The sequence below is a fragment of the Phyllobates terribilis genome, unplaced genomic scaffold (genome assembly GCF_046119375.1).
Source record: "Phyllobates terribilis strain yellow unplaced genomic scaffold, ASM4611937v1 Scaffold_5__5_contigs__length_657084704, whole genome shotgun sequence".
NCBI lineage: Eukaryota > Metazoa > Chordata > Amphibia > Anura > Dendrobatidae > Phyllobates > Phyllobates terribilis.
The window spans coordinates 377,614,683-377,638,899 of NW_027362765.1; the positions used below are offsets into that span (position 1 = coordinate 377,614,683).

Below are 24,217 nucleotides of genomic sequence, written 5' to 3' on the forward strand. Positions count from 1 at the left end.
AGCACTTTCTTTGTGTATCCAATGTTGATGCAGATGTGGGATAAATTAGTTCAGGCCACCGACTATCTAGATGATCAGATATGGGATATTATGGATATACTTAATACTAGTATAGCTGTACAAAATCAACTTATAATTGTTACTAATCAACATACTGTAGTGTTAGACTACCTAACTGCGGCCCAGGGAGGAATGTGTCAAATTATTGGTCCAACCTGTTGTCATTATGACGCGCCCCCTGGGCCATATTCTTTAGTGGGAATATCCGGAGCCGGATCAGATGGGAGTTGTAGTCTTCCGAGTGGCTGTGACCCGGTCCGTGCCCAGGGTGTCAAACTCAGTTGTATGTGGCAGTCCTACAGATGTTATAAAGTTCTTTATTGTCGACTACGCCACCCGTTGTATTGCGGTCACTATGGCCGCCGCTGCAGCAGGGTCCGCTGAGGCTGATGGTGTAGGTGCAGCTTTTGGTGGTATAACCCCCAACGGGTGGGGTATAGCCTCAGGGGGATCAGGTGCAGAGGATGGGGGTTGTGGTGATGCAGTGTAGACGGCAATCAGAGACAGAGTCGGGTTATGCAGTTTAGGATGTTTACTCACTGCTGATGTTCTGGTCACTCCAGCTTCGAGTGACCTCCCGAGCCGTGCTGCGTCCACCAGGTTCTGGATCCAGCCAACCCCCAAATAAGTCCGGAGCGTGCCCCTGAGCTCTCCTTCTGTCCTTTCCTCTGGCCGTCCCCACCAGAGATCCACCCAGGTCCAGCTCCCTCGGGCCTTCTGTTGGGAGACCCTTGGCCTTGGGTTCCCTGACCCTCCACGTGGTGTGCCTTCGTGGTGGATGTGGTGGGTGGCCGTGGCAAACGCTGCCCACGGCCTCCGGTCTCTGGCTGGGGTGTGTTTTTGCCCCCACCAGCTTGGGTTCCGGTACCCTGCGCCGACTCTTCACCCGGGGATTTAATTTGGGGTCTTAGAGTCCTTTCTTCTGTTTCCCCCTCTGGGTCTCTCTCTCTCCTCTCTCACTCTGGGTCTCTCTTCTCCTCCGCTCGCTGACTTTCTCTCTGCAACTGACCCTGTTCTTAGTTGGTGCCCACCTTATATACACCCTCTATGTGTGAGCTCAGGTGACCAGCACCCAATGAGCTCCTATCTTTACCCAGGCTGCTCCCCCTATCTGCCCCTACACTACTTGGGATGTTCCACCCCCCTCCCACTCCAGCCAGGAACAGACTCGGTCGTACCTGCACATTTCTAAGTGGGAGTACCGTCGGTCTGCTCCTCGGAAATGGGATGTGTGTAGTGCATGCAGCCTACCGAGCTCAGATCCACACTCCATCCTTACCCGGGAGTGGAATATCACACCTCTGGGTTGAGGTGCAATACCCCTGTAGCAGCCGAATCCTCAGGGTGCTACAATTACATAGATCCAAACAGTACAATGAGTATGAGGTTCAAGCTGGCAGATATACAACGATTACGGGATGAATATGACAGACACAATGACCAAAATAAAGATAGCTGGTGGTCAGACACCTTCTCCTTTCTCAACCCAAAGAACTGGTTTAAGGGTATTGGAGGTTGGGTGGCTGGAATTCTGCAAGGTATATTACAGATTGTGCTAATTATAGTAGTCATATATGTAGTGTTTAAAATAGGATTAAAAATTATTTTAATATGCATAAATAAGCTTTGTAACACGGACTCAAGAATATGAAAGAAAAGAACTCCCGGACCAGGTTTTCTACCAAAAGTCCATAAGGAAGAATCAAAGGGGGGACTGAGAGGATGATAGGAGTTATACTTCACCCAAGACTACGATGTAAGACACAGATGAAGTTATTCTTCCCTTATCTGGACATTTGGACTGACGCCCAGAAATTAGATTGTAACTTGTTTTTAGCTGTCTCAGCAACCTTCTACTGCTATGAATTATCACTTTTCTGCTTATGAAACTTTCTTATCAACATTCCACTGTTATGAATCATCATTTCACTGCTTGTGAAACAAAGGCATTTTACTGCGCATGTGTGACAAAAAAACTATGATTATTAGTATAAATAAAGGGACAGCACCTATAGAGGCAGACGCGCTCAGGGGCTTCCCAGTACTTGATTATACACTACGTGTCTGTGTATTTCTTGTTACGGGGATACCCCGACTCCAACAAGGACCCTCCATGGCTGAATGATCCTAACACTGTGATACTTGCAAAAGGGGGCGCTACTAGGTGCTAACCAACCTTTTTGTAATTTTTAAAATGTAAAAGATGAAAATATATATATTTTTGTCTAAAATACAAAGGAAACGTGTCATCTTTAACTTTAGGCCCTTTAGAGATGATTTCATCTTCAACTAGCTTAACTACTCACAATAACGGTAATTTTAACTAGGGGTGACCAAACTTGTACATGCCATTGTTACATATATATATATATATATATATATATATATATATATATATATATATATATATATACACATATATATACATACACACATATATATATATATATATATACACACACATATTCATAGTGAACACAATACACCATTACAGTGTATACAATACATACAGTAGAAATACACCACTCACATAGTACACGCGTATATATGATATACAGAGCACACATTTACAATACTCAAACTGCACACATATACACTCATAAACATTACACACACATATATAAAATACGACAATATACACAGTACACACATATACGTAAACACACATTACACACAAACAGTACACAGTTATATACAAAGTACACACAATATACACAGTATACATACAGAATACACATTCCACATATATGTCAGCTCACTTAAGTAACAATATTTTTTCTTCCGTTTCTTATGAACAGTATCTTGTCGACCTTTTTACAGGCTCTTGATACTGCAGTTTCTTCACTATTTTTGCAGCTTGTTTTGATTTTTCTTATTCCTAAGAAACTAAACTTTTTATGTAACATATTTGCTTTGTGGTCTCTAACCATTGTACAGAACTATGTGCAAATAGCAGCTGGGGGGAAAAGCAATCAAAGCAATCAGTTCATATCACATAAGAGAATCTGCACTGATTATGGGGAGAAAACGTCAACTCAGAGACTGTCTACAAGTCACCAAGTCTAAAGCCCCTCCTGGGAAGCAGAATTCCAAGTCACCCTCCTTTTGCTATATATCACCAAAGGTTTATGTTTTTGTCTAGTGTCAGTAGTTTTCCTGTGTTAGTATATTCCAGAACATTCTGTGATGTTAGGACGACAGGAATGTTCAAGAATCCAAACAAAAATGTAACTGTAAAATGCTGAAGCCTGAAACCCATTCATTCCATATACAGACAACCAGCAGCCTGTGAGGAATGGGAGCCAGGAAGATCTATTACCGTCAGGAACGGTCACAGGAATCATACAGGACTAGTATCATAGTGGTTAAATGAGATGGTAATATAGCGGTAATATTATTGTATATAGATGGCAATATGATGTAATTATATGCTTGTACATTTGGCAGTATTATAGAAGTTATATTCTTGTACATAGGGAGCAGTATTATAGTAGTTATATTCTTGTACACAGGGGCAGTATTATAGAAGTTATATTCTTGTACATATGTGCAGTATTATAGTAGTTATATTCTTGTACATAGGGGGCAGTATTATAGTAGTTATATTCTTGTACATAGGAGCAGTATTATAGTAGTTATATTCTTATACATAGAGGCAGCAGTATAGTAGTTATATTCTTGTATATAGGAGCAGTATTATAGTAGTTATATTCTTGCATATAGGAGCAGTATTATAGTAGTTATATTCTTGCATATAGGAGCAGTATTATAGTAGTTATATTCTTGTACATAGGAGCAGTATTATAGTAGTTATATTCTTGTACATAGGAGCAGTATTATAGTAGTTATATTCTTGTACATAGGGAGCAGTATTATAGTAGTTATATTCTTGTACACAGGGGCAGTATTATAGAAGTTATATTCTTGTACATATGTGCAGTATTATAGTAGTTATATTCTTGTACATAGGGGGCAGTATTATAGTAGTTATATTCTTGTACATAGGAGCAGTATTATAGTAGTTATATTCTTGTACATAGGAGCAGTATTATAGTAGCTATATTCTTATACATAGAGGCAGCAGTATAGTAGTTATATTCTTGTATATAGGAGCAGTATTATAGTAGTTATATTCTTGCATATAGGAGCAGTATTATAGTAGTTATATTCTTGCATATAGGAGCAGTATTATAGTAGTTATATTCTTGTACATAGGAGCAGTATTATAGTAGTTATATTCTTGTACATAGGAGCAGTATTATAGTAGTTATATTCTTGTACATAGGAGCAGTATTATAGTAGTTATATTCTTGTACATAGAGGCAGTATTATAGTAGTTATATTCTTATACATAGAGGCAGCATTATAGTAGTAATATTCTTGAATATAGGAGCAGTATTATAGTAGTTATATTCTTGTACATAGAGGCAGTATTATAGTAGTTATATTCTTATACATAGAGGCAGCATTATAGTAGTTATATTCTTGCATATAGGAGCAGTATTATAGTAGTTATATTCTTGTACATAGGAGCAGTATTATAGTAGTTATATTCATGTACATAAGAGCAGTATTATAGTAATTATATTCCTGTACATAGGAGCAGTATTATAGTAGTTATATTCTTGTACATAGGGGCAGTATTATAGCAGTTATATTCTTGTACATAGGAGCAGTATTATAGTAATCATATTCTTGTACATAGGGGCAGTATTATAGTAGTTATATTCTTGTACATAGGGGTAGTATTATAGTAGTTATATTCTTGTACATAGGAGCAGTATTATAGTAGTTATATTCTTGTACATAGGAGCAGTATTATAGTAGTTATATTCTTGTACATAGGGGGCAGTATTATAGTAGTTATATTCTTGTACATAGGGGTAGTATTATAGTAGTTATATTCTTGTACATAGGAGCAGTATTATAGTAGTTATATTCTTGTACATATGGGCAGTATTATAGTAGTTATATTCTTGTACATAGGGGGCAGTATTATAGTAGTTATATTCTTGTACATAGGGGCAGTATTATAGTAGTTATATTCTTGTACACAGGAGCAGTATTATAGTAGTTATATTCTTGTACATAGGAGCAGTATTATAGTAGTTATATTCTTGTACATAGGAGCAGTATTATAGTAGTTATATTCTTGCACATAGGAGCGGTATTATAGTAGTTATATTCTTGTACATAGGGGGCAGTATTATAGTAGTTATATTCTTGTACATAGGGGGCAGTAATATAGTAGTTATATTCTTGTACATAGGGGCAGTATTATAGTAGTTATATTCTTGTACACAGGAGCAGTATTATAGTAGTTATATTCTTGTACATAGGAGCAGTATTATAGTAGTTATATTGTTGTACATAGGAGCAGTATTATAGTAGTTATATTGTTGTACATAGGAGCAGTATTATAGTAGTTATATTCTTGTACATAGAGGCAGTATTATAGTAGTTATATTCTTGTACATAGGGGGCAGTATTATAGTAGTTATATTCTTGTACATAGGGAGCAGTATTATAGTAGTTATATTCTTGTACATAGGGGCAGTATTATAGTAGTTATATTCTTGTACATAGGAGCAGTATTATAGTAGTTATATTCTTGTACATAGGGGCAGTATTATAGTAGTTATATTCTTATACATAGAGGCAGCAGTATAGTAGTTATATTCTTGTACATATGTGCAGTATTATAGTAGTTATATTCTTGTACATAGGGGGCAGTATTATAGTAGTTATATTCTTGTACATAGGAGCAGTATTATAGTAGTTATATTCTTATACATAGAGGCAGCAGTATAGTAGTTATATTCTTGTATATAGGAGCAGTATTATAGTAGTTATATTCTTGCATATAGGAGCAGTATTATAGTAGTTATATTCTTGCATATAGGAGCAGTATTATAGTAGTTATATTCTTGTACATAGGAGCAGTATTATAGTAGTTATATTCTTGTACATAGGAGCAGTATTATAGTAGTTATATTCTTGTACATAGGAGCAGTATTATAGTAGTTATATTCTTGTACATAGAGGCAGTATTATAGTAGTTATATTCTTATACATAGAGGCAGCATTATAGTAGTAATATTCTTGAATATAGGAGCAGTATTATAGCAGCTATATTCTTGTACATAGGAGCAGTATTATAGTAGTTATATTCTTGTACATAGGAGCAGTATTATAGTAGTTATATTCCTGTACATAAGAGCAGTATTATAGTAATTATATTCTTGTACATAGGAGCAGTATTATAGTAGTTATATTCTTGTACATAGGGGCAGTATTATAGTAGTTATATTCTTGTACATAGGAGCAGTATTATAGTAATCATATTCTTGTACATAGGGGCAGTATTATAGTAGTTATATTCTTGTACATAGGGGTAGTATTATAGTAGTTATATTCTTGTACATAGGAGCAGTATTATAGTAGTTATATTCTTGTACATAGGAGCAGTATTATAGTAGTTATATTCTTGTACATAGGGGGCAGTATTATAGTAGTTATATTCTTGTACATAGGAGCAGTATTATAGTAGTTATATTCCTGTACATAAGAGCAGTATTATAGTAATTATATTCTTGTACATAGGAGCAGTATTATAGTAGTTATATTCTTGTACATAGGGGCAGTATTATAGTAGTTATATTCTTGTACATAGGAGCAGTATTATAGTAATCATATTCTTGTACATAGGGGCAGTATTATAGTAGTTATATTCTTGTACATAGGGGTAGTATTATAGTAGTTATATTCTTGTACATAGGAGCAGTATTATAGTAGTTATATTCTTGTACATAGGAGCAGTATTATAGTAGTTATATTCTTGTACATAGGGGGTAGTATTATAGTAGTTATATTCTTGTACATAGGGGTAGTATTATAGTAGTTATATTCTTGTACATATGGGCAGTATTATAGTAGTTATATTCTTGTACATAGGGGGCAGTATTATAGTAGTTATATTCTTGTACATAGGGGCAGTATTATAGTAGTTATATTCTTGTACATAGGAGCAGTATTATAGTAATCATATTCTTGTACATAGGGGCAGTATTATAGTAGTTATATTCTTGTACATAGGGGTAGTATTATAGTAGTTATATTCTTGTACATAGGAGCAGTATTATAGTAGTTATATTCTTGTACATAGGAGCAGTATTATAGTAGTTATATTCTTGTACATAGGAGCAGTATTATAGTAGTTATATTCTTGTACATAGGGGGCAGTATTATAGTAGTTATATTCTTGTACATAGGGGTAGTATTATAGTAGTTATATTCTTGTACATATGGGCAGTATTATAGTAGTTATATTCTTGTACATAGGGGGCAGTATTATAGTAGTTATATTCTTGTACATAGGGGCAGTATTATAGTAGTTATATTCTTGTACACAGGAGCAGTATTATAGTAGTTATATTCTTGTACATAGGGGGCAGTATTATAGTAGTTATATTCTTGTACATAGGAGCAGTATTATAGTAGTTATATTCTTGTACATAGGGGGCAGTATTATAGTAGTTATATTCTTGTACATAGGGGGCAGTATTATAGTAGTTATATTCTTGTACATAGGGGCAGTATTATAGTAGTTATATTCTTGTACACAGGAGCAGTATTATAGTAGTTATATTCTTGTACATAGGAGCAGTATTATAGTAGTTATATTCTTGTACATAGGAGCAGTATTATAGTAGTTATATTGTTGTACATAGGAGCAGTATTATAGTAGTTATATTCTTGTACATAGAGGCAGTATTATAGTAGTTATATTCTTGTACATAGGGGGCAGTATTATAGTAGTTATATTCTTGTACATAGGGGGCAGTATTATAGTAGTTATATTCTTGTACATAGGGAGCAGTATTATAGTAGTTATATTCTTGTACATAGGGAGCAGTATTATAGTAGTTATATTCTTGTACATAGGGGCAGTATTATAGTAGTTATATTCTTGTACATAGGAGCAGTATTATAGTAGTTATATTCTTGTACATAGGGGCAGTATTATAGTAGTTATATTCTTGTACATAGGGGCAGTATTATAGTAGTTATATTCTTGTACATAGGGGCAGTATTACAATATGTAGCAATATTTTATTATTTGCTGTGGTTGTAGTAGTGTTTTGTAGTTATTACTTTTCTATGTTAGATTGAATGTTATTTCCTTCTTTTATTCCTCTTGGGGGGACCCTCATCCTAGGTTGTAGCTCAGAATGGGGTAACACTAAGCACATGAGAAAGTTCCTTCAAGAGAATATGAAATCTTTCTTCTCCTTGGATTGATAATAGGAGGACATTTTTAATGATACATGTTTATCGGATCCTTCATGTTGACAGCATCATTAGCGTTTCTGCTGGACTCGTTCCCTTTACCTCTTCTGGAGCGTTGATGACTCCTGTGTTGTATCCAAACTGCAGGGAACCAATTGCTGCCACAATTACAGCGAAAGCCAAGGAACACGTGAGACCTCCCTGCAGAGAGACAAAGGAGATATATTATATATTCTTTACTTAATTCAAAAAGGAAAAATATATTCGTTCTATTTCTTTCCGCATTTATTTAATTAACTATATTTTTTATATTCTTTAAAGAGAATCTGTCACCAAGTTTTTGCTTCCCCCAACGTAATGTAGAGGTAGAGACCCTGATTCCAGTGATGTGTCACATACTGAGATTCTTGCTGCAGTTTTGATAAAGTCACTCTTTTATCCGCAGCAAATCTGGCAGTTCTCTGAATGCTGAGCTCTGTATAACCCCGCCCACACAACTGATTGGCCACTTTTTGTGTACACTGTGCATAGGCAGAAAGCTGCAAATCAGTGGTGGGGGGCGGGGCTACACAGTCATAGTTCTCTTGTCAGCAGGTTTACTAGTCCTGTAGTGGTAATAGTCTGCTGAAAATACTGTGATTTTTATCAAAACTACAGCAAGCAGCCCAGTAAGTGATACATCACTGGAATCAGGGTCTCTGTTTCTACATCATGCTGCTCTCAGATTAGGTGGCTTAAACCTAGTGACAAATTCCCTTTAAAAGAGAGGGGTTCTTAAGGGGGTTGTCAGTGGTCAAGCATGATCACTACCGATTTCTTCACACTTTCGGACCCCCAGTGATCTTATATTTGTCAGGATGAGATTTCTGATTGCATATAGCTATTACACTAGCAACTCAATACATAAGTCATCATCCCTGTATACTTTTTACTGACACAGTGTAATACCTTGTTTTCCCTCTAGGGGAGCTGCAGGGACAATAAGACTGATCACCAGCGTCCAATCAGTTGAGCGCCTCTGTATCCATAATAAGCAGAGTATCTCATAGATTCCTGCTGACACCTCTGACTATGCCAGATATGTAGTACAGGTGGTGATTACTTTAAAGAAGACCTTCCACTTGTTTTTTTTTTACCTGGTGCAAATGTCGCTGTTCTCCTGAATCCAGCGTTGTTGTTTTTTTTTTAAAACTACTTTTTTCTAATGTCAGCTTCCAAGTAGGGATAGAACCATGATTGGCCTTATAATCTGCGGTATACACTATGTCACACCTCTTGAGGAATATCTGGCGCTAAAGAACAAAGTTTGTTTTCTATAAAAAACAAAAAAACGTTTCTGCTCTTCCTTGTCTCCGCCTGTAGGTGGCGCTCTGTATGCATCATTAAATAGGCTTTTGGCTCTCAGATGTGATTTCCACATATCATGCGATTACTTTAAGGCAGTGATGGAGACAGAATGTAAAATCTCTGAGCCACGCTGAGGAATCTGCATAAATGTACACAACATATTTAAAGGCATGGGAAAAAAATTTGCATTAATTAACTTAAAGAATTACTGCAATCAAAGCTTGAAAATTTACATGGGACTGCTGATTATGTCCTATTGCTGTTTGCAGCAATCTCAAACTGTTTATTGACTATTATTTAGTTTACCTCTGGTGCCTCGCATAGTGCACTAACTCCTTGTGTTCCTACTGACTTGTGAATTTATGATTCGGGTGGAATTGCTCTGTAAATTGGCGGTAATTATATGTTCTATGTGATATGCAGATGTGATAATTCCTGACTTCTGGGCACGGCCAGGACTCTTGATGCCACATTGTATGGGAAGATGAGATAGATGAAGGACAGAACCCTTCTTGCTGACAACAGAGGAATTTGCTAAAACAAGAATTCTTTCGGAACTTTCATGGTGAAACATGTTTCCCTCACATTTTTAGAATATCTTCGTGACTTTTTTTTTACTTTTCCTTTTTAGTCTATATAATTTATAAAAACAAAAACTGCTGTGATCTGTAAAGCAGGTTTATTGCTGTCGACTGATCTTTAGTAATGACTGTGATTCTATCCGATCAGTAGTGTCCGACCCTTGGATATTGTGGAGGCCAGTTCTCGCCGTGCATCCCTGTTTCCCACAGCTTCTTTCAATTGCTTGATGTTCATTCCCAAGTCATTCTTGGTGGTATCCAACCAATGGGTCTTCTATCTCCCATGTTTCCATTTACCACTGACCATTCCAAGTAGCATCTCCTTTCTCGTGAGCCTGCCCTCCGCACGTGTCCAGAATAGGTCAGTTTCCATCTGGTGATCTCGCCTTACAGGAACATCTTTTTTGCTGATCCTCACTGTCCATGGGATTCGTGAAAGTCTTCTCCTGCTCCACAACTCAAAGGCATCGTTTTTTTCTTCTATCTGCTTTTCTGAGTGTCCACGTCTCATGACCATATGTCACAATTAGGGACACAATGGGTGTAATCGCTCTTTGTTTGATGGTGACTGAGAAGTCCTTGGACTTCCATATTCAGTCCATTCTCACCATGGCTGCACACCCCAGTCGTAATTGATGCTTGATCTCTGCTGTCATGCCACCATTGTGATTAATTAGGGACCCAAAAAAAAACTAAGCTGTTGACCATTTCTATTTATTCAATCTAGATCTTTATGTGGACCTCCTCGCTGGTGGCAGTCAAGAATTTGGTCTTCTTCATGCTTAGGTAAAGTCAGATGTTCTCGCTTTCTGCTTTCAGGATTAGTTTCTTTGGGTCCTTCTCACTTTCTGCTTACAGGGTTGTATCATCTGCATATCTCAGATGGTTGATGGTTCTTCCACCTATTTTCACAACACTCGAATCATCTAAGTCCATCTTCCAAAGTTTGATAAGAAAAGGAGAGCTGATGCATCCTTGTCTTGTGCCCTTTCTTGAATAATTCTGTATCTCCATACCTAGTTCACTTTGTAGCTTCTTGATCATCATAGAGTGACCTGATTAACCTAATAATATGCGCCGGCACTCCTACCTCATTCCCGCAGCTTATCATACTCAAACTGGCAAAAGCCTTTGTATAATAGATGAAGCTCAGGTAGAGCTTCTTCTGGTATGCCCTTGCCTTTTCAATGATGCCCTTATGGTTTGCGATGTGATCATGGGTCCCTCTATCTTTACACAACCCAACTTGGACATCAGAAAGTTATCAACGATGTTGCCCAAGCTGCTTCAGGATGACCTTTTCAAGCACCTTGCTGGCATGGGCGATCAGGATGATTGTTCTGTAGTTGGCTTAGTCCCTGGCGTCACCTTTCTTCTACAGTGAGAAGAAACCCGATCTATTCCGGTCCTTTGGCCAAGTGCAGGTCCTCCAGATCTTCTGGAATTGTGCTGTCGGTGCAGCTCTTGGGAATGATTTCAGCAGCTCTGTCGGGTTACTCTCAATGCCAGGTGCTTTGCTGTTTGGCAGCTGCCTCAGTTTCCGAAGCACTTCACTTTCCAATAGGTTTGGTTCTGGTTCCTCTTGTCCCCCGCACTCCTCTTGATGGTCAAGCTCCTCTCATCTCTGATTGATGTCCTGCTGGTTGCTAATTTCACTGCCATACTGCTCTTTGATGATTGCTTGGTATGCTAAGAAAGGCTTTTTAACTTGTTTCACAGTGGCAAATATTTCCTTGGTGAAGCCATTCTTATAGGCTTCTTCAAGGTTCGATTGTCAGGCGCTCGGGAAACTATTCTTGTCTTTCTTGTCTTCTTGTTGTAAGTCATCATTGAGTCGCCTCCCCTCATGCAATCTGCCCTCATCCTTGGCCGTTCTCCTCTTACCAGCAATCTGGATGGTAGTTGTAATTCACTAGTTTGTGGTTTATTAATACTTCAGTACGTTACTGGAATTTATTTTTGATACTTATTGTTGGAATTGCTGCTAATTCTACATATCTCTTATAAAACAATTCCACAATTCATATCAAAGTCGAGGAGTTTGTTCGGTGATCCACGTTGGAGCCATTTTTCATTCTCATCATCCACATAACTGTCCACACAGAATGTGGTGTCAGAATTATCTTTGTAATGGAAATATGAGTTTCATGCATTGTGTTTTTATATGACAGATCCCTCGCTGAGAAAGAGCAGGAGAATTCCATCCAGGAGAACTATGTTCTTCAACTCTTCCAGAAAAAAAGATCTCCAGGACTCCTGAAAGAACCATCAGATTTCCTGATACCAAACATACTCTCCTCCCGCTGTTCCTACAGTTCCCTCCATGCAGCGAAAGGACGTTGTCTGCCGCAACGCTGAGGAACGGAGGGAAGAGGAGCAGGAAGAGGTGAATGGCTGAAAGTAATTTGGGGTCTGTAAATGAGAAGGTTTCTCTGTCTCTATGTGGGGGGTTCTGGTCTGGGGTCTGAATTAAGGGCTTGCTGGGGTCTTGATAAAAGGGGTCTGACCTGGGATCTGCATAAATGTTCAAATAAAAGGGGATTCTGGTTTGGGGTCTGTATTTTTATTTAGCGCATATTCCCGGTATTTGTTTAGCGGTCTAGTGTGTTTGTTTATTAGGGGGTCATATGTACTATATATGATTTACATACTATAGGTAAAGGATTCGTCCTACATAAATGGGAGGATCAATCTTCCTGAGGCCCCTTCATAAAATTTTGACAGGTATGTCCTGAGTTGAACACTTGGTCCTAAATCCATCAAACAGTTTTCTCCAGAATTCTGTCGTAAAACTGTTGCAAAATTTTTAAGCAACTTGCAGTTGCGCAAAAACTTTGCTGTTACACTTGCTTTGGACGGCTCTGCCTAACTTTTCTAAAGTGGGTGAAGCAGAGCAGAAGGGGGCGTGAGCGAGACAAAAAAATAATCACAATTCACCCACCCCTCAAAATGACGACAGAAATGTACTCCAGTTGATGGTGGTGCATGGCAGCCGAAAAATGCACCATATTCATAAAGTGGCGTTTATTGCTCATGTGACACCCCAGGGGTCTGGTTGCCACAGTAATAGAGATATTACGTCTGAGAGCAGGTGGGAGGTCTCTTGGTCAGGAATCCTATGCATGCCACACCTCCTGCCCAGTCCTGGGAGGGGAAGAACTTCCCCTATATAAAACTGGGACTGAGGCAGGGTTAGTGAGTTGAGAAGAGGAGCAGCTATAGGAAAGAAAGATCAGGAGCTCAGTGGGAGCAGTGCTACAAGGAATCAGGGGCTGGCAGCTGTAGAGCTCGCCCTGATTGAAGAATAATCACCGGACCCGGAGTCCGAGGCTGTGGGGACTAATCCTTACCCAGCAGCAGAAACCGACCGGCAGGGGATTTCAGGTCCTCTGGCCAAGAAACCCGAAGGCACGGTCACACGCGTGGGACCAGCACCGCCGTCGTGGAGCGGAAGCCACTAGAAGGCCCCGAGTCACCGGCCATACGGGTGAGCACCACACGGTACACTCAGGGACGTGGGCTACTTTTACCCGCCTCTAGCAAGGTAGCCAGAAGAGTACAATTAGTTGGGGAGGCCTACAACTCCGCCTGGCCAGGGGAAATCCCATCTGCTCAAAGACTGACCAGGCCCCGATCGCTAGCCAGTACTCCGGGAGGGTCTATCTTTATCACCAGTAAAGACCCTGAACTACACCGCATCGTCTCTGAGTGGTTCCTGCTACCCCCATCATCCACGTCGGCTGCCCTGAGGCCATACCCCTCCCGTTGGGGGTTATACCATCTACGCTGCACAATCGTACCACCGGCCTCAGCGGTCTGCCCTGCAGCGGCAGCTCCATAGCTGCATTCAACGGGTGGCGTAGTCGTCCAACATCTACTGCTAATACTCAGCCACACAGTTTGACTCCCTGGGCACGGACCGGGTCACCGCCACGAGACTACTACCCTCAACAGGCCCGGCTCCGGGTAGTCCCCGCGTGCGCAACGCTACACCAAGTAGGCCCAGGGGCGCGTCAGCTTTGACGTAGTCGGCAGGATTTCGTGCCGGCAACCACCGGGTACTGCGTGCCTGAAAAAGACTGTTCAAACTTACCAGTGGTGAAGATTCCCGCCATCCGTGGAGGTTTCCCGCCATCCGGCGCCATCTTCTACCTTCTTCCCGCCATCCGCAAAGTTTTCCCGCCATCCGGCGCCATCTTCTACCTTCTTCCCGCCATCCGCGAAGTTTTCCCGCCATCCGACGCCATCTTGAAGACGCTGCGCGGGAAGAAGAGGGGCGTGGACTCTGAAAGCGCGCGAGAACTGAAGCCCCGCCTCACGTCAGGACGTTGCGTAAGGTCCTGGAAGGAGCCCAGCAGACGCCGACGTCACAGGAGCGCGACGGAAGGTCCTCAACCCTGACGATCCACTGCGGAGCCGCGGCCTACGGAAGAGGATCATCGCAAGGTAGGCCACGGTCCACTAGGGGGGGAGAAAGATGTCGGATACGGAGGAGAGCTTCACTGCCTCAACCCCCGCCAGCGCCACCGCTGCTGCAGTCATGCCTTTCACCATGCCCTATATCCCGGGAGCAGCCTGGCTACCCCAGTACTCAGGGGAGTCACATACCCTGAATGACTTTAAAGAAAAGCTGGATAGCCTCTTCCAGGTGTACCCCCTCACAGAAGAGCAAAAAGTGAGCATCCTGGTGGCCCAACTAACCGGGGCAGCCCAAAGGGAGGTAAAGTCCTGGCCACCTGGGAGGAGGACTGTCGCAGGGATACTAACCCGGCTGAGGGACACCTTTGATACCCGCACCTCAGCCGAGATTAAGCTTAGATTCTATGGGTGCAAGCAGCGAGCATATGAGAGTATAAGGGACTATGCACTAAACCTACAAGAGGCCCTGAGAGCCATTAAGCAGACCGACCCTGACAGCGTGGGAAACGAGGACAGGCTGTTGACCGAGCAATTTATAGAGGGACTATATTGCAATGTCCACCGAACCCAGTTGCGGGCCATAGCCTTACAGGATCCTCATCTGGACTTTGCACAGTTCAAGGACAGAGCCATCCGGGTGCTCCGAGAACCGGCACCGGGTGGCGTTGTGACCCACAGGCGCCCTACTACCACTTACCACCAGGAGGCGGCGCCCTTGTCGGCAGGGCCTGTGGGGGCTGATGCGCAGGCTTTGAACAATGACTCGGCTCCGGACCTGCACCATCAGGTCCAAGAGCTAGCTAAAAGCGTTGCTGCGCTAACCCGAACTGTGCAGTCTTTACAGGTTTCCACTCCAGGGAAGATCCAGCTGGCATCCGGACCGGAGGACATCCCGTGGCGTCGACCAAGGAGGACCCCACCGGCCAGAGGAAGACCCAGCGACCGGTACAACGAGGACGGACAACCTATCTGCCGCCGCTGCAATCAACCCGGACATATGGCAAGGTACTGTCCTTTAAACTGGCACAACCTGGGGTAGAGGGCCAACCCCCAGGAAAAAGATCACCAGGCCCATCGAACTGGCGCGACAAATATGTGGGAGGACGTCCAGTCTTGCCTGTGGTACTGGATGGCATCCCTATGAGTGCCCTACTGGACACCGGGTCACAGGTCACCACCATCCCGTACGTGCTCTTCAAGCAGTACTGGAACGACTCGGATATAACCCGCTATCCAGACGACGACTTGAGTATCATCGCCAGTAATGGTCAGCCCGTGCCACAGATCGGATTTAAAGAAATGACCATTAAAATCGGCAGAGTCGAACTGGCAGCACAGGGACTGATTATTGTAGACATTGACAAGCGCGAGAGTCACCCAAAGATAACTCTAGGAACTAATGTGATTGAAAATTGTCTTGCAGAGGTGATTTTCATTTTACAGCAGGTTGCCAAGAACGCCAGCTCCGGCCAGCAGCGAGTGCTCCAGAAAGAGATCCGGGCACTGATGCGACGGCAACAGGTGGAACTCTCCGGTGGTGAGATTGGTAGCGTAAGAATGTGTGACCCTTTCCCTATTGCCATGCCCCCGAAAAGTGAAATGATGATTTGGTGCCGGGCAGCTATTGGTCTGAGAGGTAGAGATTACCAGGCCATGGTAGAACCAGTCTACTCAGACAGTAGGCCCACCATTTTGACAGCACGGAGGGTAGTTGATGTACGCCATGGGAGGGTGCCCGTTCGTATAATAAATATCGGGAAAAGGGAAGTATACCTGCCCCGGTATGCTACGCTAGCCAAATTATATACTATCAACCAAAATTCTATACAGTCTGTGGAACCCTTGCCTCCATCTCACCCGGAGGAAGGTAACGGCTCTACGAAAATAATGGAGGATTGGTGTCAGCAACTACATTTGGGTACTGACTCCACTCCCTCCCACCAGAAACAGGGAGTCTACCGGGTGGTTCGAGAGTACGAGAGAGTGTTTAGTAAACACCCGTTAGACTTCGGGCGAGTCAAGGGGGTAGAACACCACATCCCCACGGGAGACCATCCTCCCATAAAAGAGAGGTATCGACCCGTACCCCCTGCACACTACCAACACGCCAAGGGGATGCTTAGAGACATGAAGGAGGCTGGGGTAATCAGTGATAGCTGTAGCCCCTGGGCAGCTCCACTAGTCTTGGTCAAAAAGAAAGACAACACCATGAGAATGTGTGTAGATTACCGGAAAATTAACCGTATCACACACAAAGATGCGTACCCCTTACCAAGAATAGAGGAGTCTTTGGCTGCTTTAAAATCTGCTAACTTCTTCTCCACCTTGGATCTCACTAGCGGGTACTGGCAGGTTCCTGTAGCAGAGGCGGACCGGGAGAAGACCGCATTCACCACCCCGATGGGACTTAGCGAGTTTACCTGCATGCCGTTCGGACTCTGCAACGCACCAGGAACCTTCCAGCGATTGATGGAATGCTGTCTGGGACACCGAAACTTTGAGACGGTCCTGTTATACCTGGACGATGTCATCGTCTATTCCAAGACCTACGAGGACCACCTGAAACACCTGGCAGAAGTGTTCGAAGCTCTGGCAAGTTACGGCCTAAAGGTGAAACCCTCCAAGTGTCACCTCCTGAAGCCAAAGGTGCAGTACCTGGGACACGTGGTGAGTGCTGACGGAGTGGCTCCCGACCCTGATAAGATCACCGCAATTAAGGAATGGCCAAGCCCCTCCAGCGTAAAGGAAGTGAGGCAGTTCCTCGGGTTGGTAGGCTACTACCGAAGGTTCATTCCCGGTTTCACCAAAAAGGCAGCTCCTATGCAGGACCTCCTGATAGGCCAGTCCAGGAAGGCCAAGAACCAGAAGCCACCCTTCAGATGGGAGAAGCTGGAAGAAAAGTCCTTCCGCCAGCTGAAGATGGCCCTCACGGGGGATGAAATCCTGGCGTACCCTGATTATAGCCAGCCCTTTATCCTCTACACCGACGCCAGTAACATCGGGCTAGGAGCCGTACTGTCCCAGATCCAGCAGGGGAGGGAACGGGTAATTGCTTACGCCAGCCGGAAACTGCGACCCACCGAAAGAAACCCTGAGAATTACAGCTCATTTAAGCTAGAGTTCCTGGCAGTGGTGTGGGCAGTCACCGAACGCTTTAAGCACTACCTCGCTGCTTCCCGGTTCACCGTGTACACGGATAACAACCCGTTGACACACCTGGACACTGCAAGACTCGGTGCCCTAGAGCAGAGATGGATGGCCCGCTTGTCCAACTATGAGTTTACAATCAAATACCGGGCAGGACGCTCCAATACCAACGCGGACGCCCTGTCCAGGATGCCGAACCTACCGGACGTAGGGGAAGATTCAGAGGAACTGGAAGAAGTTGAACTCCCCACGTTCCACCGTCATGGGACTATCCAGTATTCCCACCGTGTAAGGAGTAAGCAATCCGCTACGTTCAACCCATTACCTCATTACAACTGGGCGGAGACGCAAGACAGTGACCCTGCCGTCCGACTGGTAAAGGAGATGCTGACTCGGCCAGATGCACGCCTTGACCCAGACGCTCCGGAGGAAGCCAAGCAACTGTGGGCTGAGAAGAGTCGACTGTTCCTTTACAAGGGGAAGTTGTGCCGCAGAATGGTTAACTCCCGGACGCATGAACTAATCTGGCAAGTAGTGGTGCCAAGAAGAGACGCAGCTATGGTGATGGAGGCATACCACGACGGAGCTGGGCACTTCGGATGGAAGAAGCTGGAGTTCCTGCTGCGCGGGCGGTTCCATTGGGTAGGCATGAGAGGAACCATCGAGAGGTGGTGCAGAGACTGTGGCCCATGCAACCTAAGAAGGAGGGACCGTGCCAGCCAGAAGACTCCCCTGCAGTCCATCATCACCAGACAGCCGTTGGAACTGGTAGCCTTGGATCATGTAAAACTGACCCCAAGCAGAAGTGGCTACGTCTACGCGTTAACCATCGTGGATCACTACTCCCGGTTCTTGGTTGTCGTCCCCGTCAAGGACTTAACGGCTCAAACAGCAGCTAGAGCCTTCCAGCAGCACTTCTGCCGTCCGCACGGATACCCGGAGCAGGTGCTGACGGACCAGGGGCCTGCCTTTGAAGCGGAAGTCTTCCAGGAGTTCTGCACCCTGTATGGCTGCCGGAAGATTAGAACAACACCCTATCACCCGCAAACTAATGGACTTTGTGAGAAAATGAACCAGGTGGTGATAGATCTTCTGAAAACATTGCCCCTGGAAGAACGTAGTCTGTGGCCTGAAAAGCTGCTCGACCTGGTGGACCTATACAACCACATCCCTGTAGGTTCCACCAACTGTACCCCGGCTTACCTAATGAGGGCAAGACCTGGTAAGCTTCCTGTTGATCTGGAGATGGGAGTCCTGACACCCGAGGACACTTCACCAGAAGCAGACTGGGACACAGAGAGGCAGCAGCAGTACCGGAAAGTACAGGAGAGCGTGGAGCGAAGTCTCTGTCAAGCTAGGGAAAGACAAGAGAAAACTTACAACCAGTATGCTCCCGCTGTTCCCCTGGTGCCCGGAGAGCAGGTCTTGAAGAGGAAAAGACGGCTCCACAAGTTGGACGACCAGTGGGAGAAGGACCCGTACACCGTACTGCCCTCAAGCCACGACAACCCAAAGATCTGTACAATCAGTAAAGACGGAGGGGAAACCACAGCCATTGTATCTCGGGATCACCTGAAGAAGTGTCCTGAACAGCTACGGAACCCTGAAGAGGAACAAGAAGACCCTCGACCCGTAGAGGAAAGGGAAGATATGGTTAGTACTGTGCTCGGAGACTTCCCCCGGTCTTGGACTCAAGTCAATGGTGCTGTTGTGGTACCCGTCCTCACGTTCCTCCAACCAGCATCCCAAGTGCCTACGGAGACACAGGTAGAGCTGGAAGAACAGCCGGTCCAGGAGGCAGAAGACCCCACACAAGCAGACCAGGAGAATCAACCCTCTGCTTATAGTGAGCCTGCCATACCCCTAGTGAGCCAAAGAGTCCGTAGACGGCTGCCCAGTTTACCCTTGACAGCTCCTATACCCTGTAGCTCAGGACCAGTCACCAGCTCCGTAGGTCCACTAGGGTCACTAGAGGCCAGTTGCCCGTACGGTGGAGGATCTAAATGTTCAAGCTATTTTATTAATGTTTACCTGTTTATTGTTGCTTGTGTATAATTATGTGTTTCTAGTTATTTGTAGGAGTCTTTGGTGGATTTACCGGGAATCCTTTGTGTATATAGTTGGAGCGTAACCCAGGACGAACTAAAAGACTGATAAGGACTCGGGGCAGGACAGACCCCTACCTGGTTACGTCTCCCTGTTTTGGTGAAATGGACACCTTTGTTTTCCTCAAAAGTTGCACCCGGTTGCGGACACGCCGTGACCATCCTAATGTTTTTCTTTATTGCGTTGTTTCTGTTTATAATTTGTTATGTTACAAAAATATGTTTACTCCCGGAGTACTAAATTTTACTAGGGGGGAATGTGACACCCCAGGGGTCTGGTTGCCACAGTAATAGAGATATTACGTCTGAGAGCAGGTGGGAGGTCTCTTGGTCAGGAATCCTATGCATGCCACACCTCCTGCCCAGTCCTGGGAGGGGAAGAACTTCCCCTATATAAAACTGGGGCTGAGGCAGGGTTAGTGAGTTGAGAAGAGGAGCAGCTATAGGAAAGAAAGATCAGGAGCTCAGTGGGAGCAGTGCTACAAGGAATCAGGGGCTGGCAGCTGTAGAGCTCGCCCTGATTGAAGAATAATCACCGGACCCGGAGTCCGAGGCTGTGGGGACTAATCCTTACCCAGCAGCAGAAACCGACCGGCAGGGGATTTCAGGTCCTCTGGCCAAGAAACCCGAAGGCACGGTCACACGCGTGGGACCAGCACCGCCGTCGTGGAGCGGAAGCCACTAGAAGGCCCCGAGTCACCGGCCATACGGGTGAGCACCACACGGTACACTCAGGGACGTGGGCTACTTTTACCCGCCTCTAGCAAGGTAGCCAGAAGAGTACAATTAGTTGGGGAGGCCTACAACTCCGCCTGGCCAGGGGAAATCCCATCTGCTCAAAGACTGACCAGGCCCCGATCGCTAGCCAGTACTCCGGGAGGGTCTATCTTTATCACCAGTAAAGACCCTGAACTACACCGCATCGTCTCTGAGTGGTTCCTGCTACCCCCATCATCCACGTCGGCTGCCCTGAGGCCATACCCCTCCCGTTGGGGGTTATACCATCTACGCTGCACAATCGTACCACCGGCCTCAGCGGTCTGCTCCATAGCTGCATTCAACGGGTGGCGTAGTCGTCCAACATCTACTGCTAATACTCAGCCACACAGTTTGACTCCCTGGGCACGGACCGGGTCACCGCCACGAGACTACTACCCTCAACAGGCCCGGCTCCGGGTAGTCCCCGCGTGCGCAACGCTACACCAAGTAGGCCCAGGGGCGCGTCACTCATGTGCACCCTGCATCAAAGACTGGCGCGAAAAAATGAGAACGAGAGCGGATAAGCGAGAGATAATGACAGAGAGAAGGAGAAAGCAACAAAAGAAGGTGAAAAGGGGGAGAACGAAAAATGCAACAATATGAGAGAGGATAAAAGAGAGTGAATGAGAGAGTCGGGAAAAAAAGAAAATGATAGAGTGCTACAGAGAGAATGAGAAACAAAAAGAGAATGCAAGGGAATAAGAACAAATGAGAGAAGGGAAAACAATAAAAAGAGACTGATAGAGTGCTGCAGAGAGTATGAGCGAGAAGGATTGAGAATAGAAGACAGACAATAAAAGAGAGTGAAGGAGAAACAGAAAGAAAAAGAGGCAGAGATCTGAAACAATGAAAAAGAGGCCGAGATCTGAGACAGAATGAAAAAGAGGCAGAGATCTGAGACAGAAAGAAAAAGAGGCCGAGATCTGAGACAATGAAAAATGCAACAGAGAATTAGAAAGTTGTAAAGGAAGGATAAGAGAGAAAGTGTGAAAGAGAGAATGAGACACATGAATGATTAAATAATAGAGTGCTATAGAGAGAAGAGACAAAAGAGAATAGGAGAGACAGAGCATAGAAGATAGAGAGAATGAGAGACAGAGGGAATGAGACATAGGAAGAGACAAAAAATTTGAGATAATAAAATACATATAGAGAAATGAAGGAGCAACAGAAGAACATGAAAGAATGAGGCAGAATAAAAGAAGATACAAGAAAACACAAGACTGGTGAGATGAAGAGACTGAGAGATTGAGTGATGGAGGTGGATGAGGACAGGAAGCCGTGTAATATCAGCCAGAACAGGAGGAGCTGATACCCACAGGCCGGGGACATGTATCTACTCTGCACATTATCACTACATTGCATCTTCTCTGCTTCCTGCAGATATTTAAAGGGCTCCTTTTAGCTGTAAAAATGCACGTTATCTCTCGGGCTCAGAACCTCGACAGCACAAAATGAGCCCATCGTCTCACTGAATTGACCACAATTTATCAAAGCTGGAGTCGCCCTTTTAATAAATGCCCTGGAGATCGTGGCAGATTGCTGCATCCTCCTGAGCTCCATGCTATGTGGGATTCTAATGATAAAGCTGCTCTAATAGGTACATACGTACTCAACACCTATAGGGCAAGGGTTCAGATAGTAGAAAGTAGCCGGAGACGATCGCCCCCGTGGTACACGCTATACTCCATGTACACGTTGGATTAGATACTAGTTCTGCAAGTAATCGCTCTGCTCTCCACACAGGACTCGTGCTGCAGTAATGACTTTCCTGCAAAAGTCCTTCACGTCAGCAGCAACTACACTACTCTGCATAATACTATATTATTAAAAATATGCAGTCAGATCTACAGTGCCCATGACATTATCTAATGGCAGCTGTTGCCTCTCATATATGCAGTAAAAAAGGCAATAACTCACCTTTTTAGGCTCCATCTTGCAGATTTTTTGCTCCTTGTAGGGTTAAATCCAAAAACCACAATCAAAGGACCATGCCAAATTTAACAAGTTATGTCCTGTCTGCTGTAGTGCAGACGTTCCCAGGGTCACCGCTCTATGAGCTGCTTAACTCACACTCTCGGAATATGTGAGAGGGTGTGTGTATATATAGGTTTTGAGGGCTGGGTCTGTTGCATTATTAGTTATTACTAAATGATCATGCTCTGAGCTTCCCGTCTACGTATGGACAGTGATGAAATATCCATCAGAAACCGGCTGCGCAAAGTATATATAGAGTGGTCCTCAATTATATGACATTTCTTAGGGAACTGCCATGGGCACGTTCATCACTGCTGCATAAATTGTGATTTCTAAAGCAGAAAGGAAAGATACAACTAAATCACATTAGTAATAATGCAGGATAGAGGAACCTATGAATTCGCAGAAAAAATTGCTTTATCCCACACTTTGGTTGTAAAGGACAAGTGCATGCAGGGGTTGACACTTACAGTAAAGGGCCTTTGTGCAAGATATGTGTATATTATAGGGAGAGGAGTATTTCAACCATTGCTTGAAATCATTTGATTAAGACATGTGGCCTTTCAGTTCCATTGCCCCCAGTGTACCTTGCCACCGGTCTATAACATCCAGCCCCTCACCACCGGTATATAACATCCAGCCTCTCGCCACCAGTGTATAACATCCAGCCCCTCGCCACCAGTGTATAACATTCAGCCCCTCGCCACCGGTGTATAACATTCAGCCCCTCGCCACCGGTGTATAACATCCAGCCCCTCGCCACCAGTGTATAACATCCAGCCCCTCGCCACCAGTGTATAACATCCAGCCCCTCGCCACCGGTGTATAACATCCAGCCCCTCGCCACCGGTGTATAACATCCAGCCCCTCGCCACCGGTGTATAACATCCAGCCCCTCGCCACCGGTGTATAACATCCAGCCCCTCGGCACCGGTGTATAACATCCAGCCCCTCGGCACCGGTGTATAACATCCAGCCCCTCGGCACCGGTGTATAACATCCAGCCCCTCGGCACCGGTGTATAACATCCAGCCTCTCGCCACCGGTGTATAACATCCAGCCCCTCGGCACCGGTGTATAACATCCAGCCCCTCGGCACCGGTGTATAACATCCAGCCCCTCGGCACCGGTGTATAACATCCAGCCCCTCGGCACCGGTGTATAACATCCAGCCCCTCGGCACCGGTGTATAACATCCAGCCCCTCGGCACCGGTGTATAACATCCAGCCCCTCGGCACCGGTGTATAACATCCAGCCTCTCGCCACCGGTGTATAACATCCAGCCCCTCACCACCGGTGTATAACATCCAGCCCCTCGGCACCGGTGTATAACATCCAGCCCCTCGGCACCGGTGTATAACATCCAGCCCCTCGGCACCGGTGTATAACATCCAGCCCCTCGGCACCGGTGTATAACATCCAGCCCCTCGGCACCGGTGTATAACATCCAGCCCCTCGGCACCGGTGTATAACATCCAGCCTCTCGCCACCGGTGTATAACATCCAGCCCCTCGGCACCGGTGTATAACATC

General features: G+C 44.5%; 1 protein-coding gene across 1 annotated transcript in view; it reads right to left on the reverse strand.

Annotated features, from left to right (window-relative positions):
• Positions 1 to 22,814, reverse strand: part of LOC141273240 (solute carrier family 2, facilitated glucose transporter member 3-like) — a 44,771-nt gene extending 21,957 nt beyond the window's left edge. The window contains exons 1-2 of the mRNA XM_073684811.1: positions 22,628 to 22,814; positions 8,452 to 8,550 (exon numbers count right to left, since the gene is read on the reverse strand). Coding sequence (XP_073540912.1) covers positions 8,452 to 8,550; positions 22,628 to 22,642 — 114 coding nt within the window. The 5' untranslated portion in view covers positions 22,643 to 22,814. The remainder of the gene's footprint in view (positions 1 to 8,451; positions 8,551 to 22,627) is intronic.
• Between the last annotated feature and the right edge of the window lie 1,403 nt (positions 22,815 to 24,217).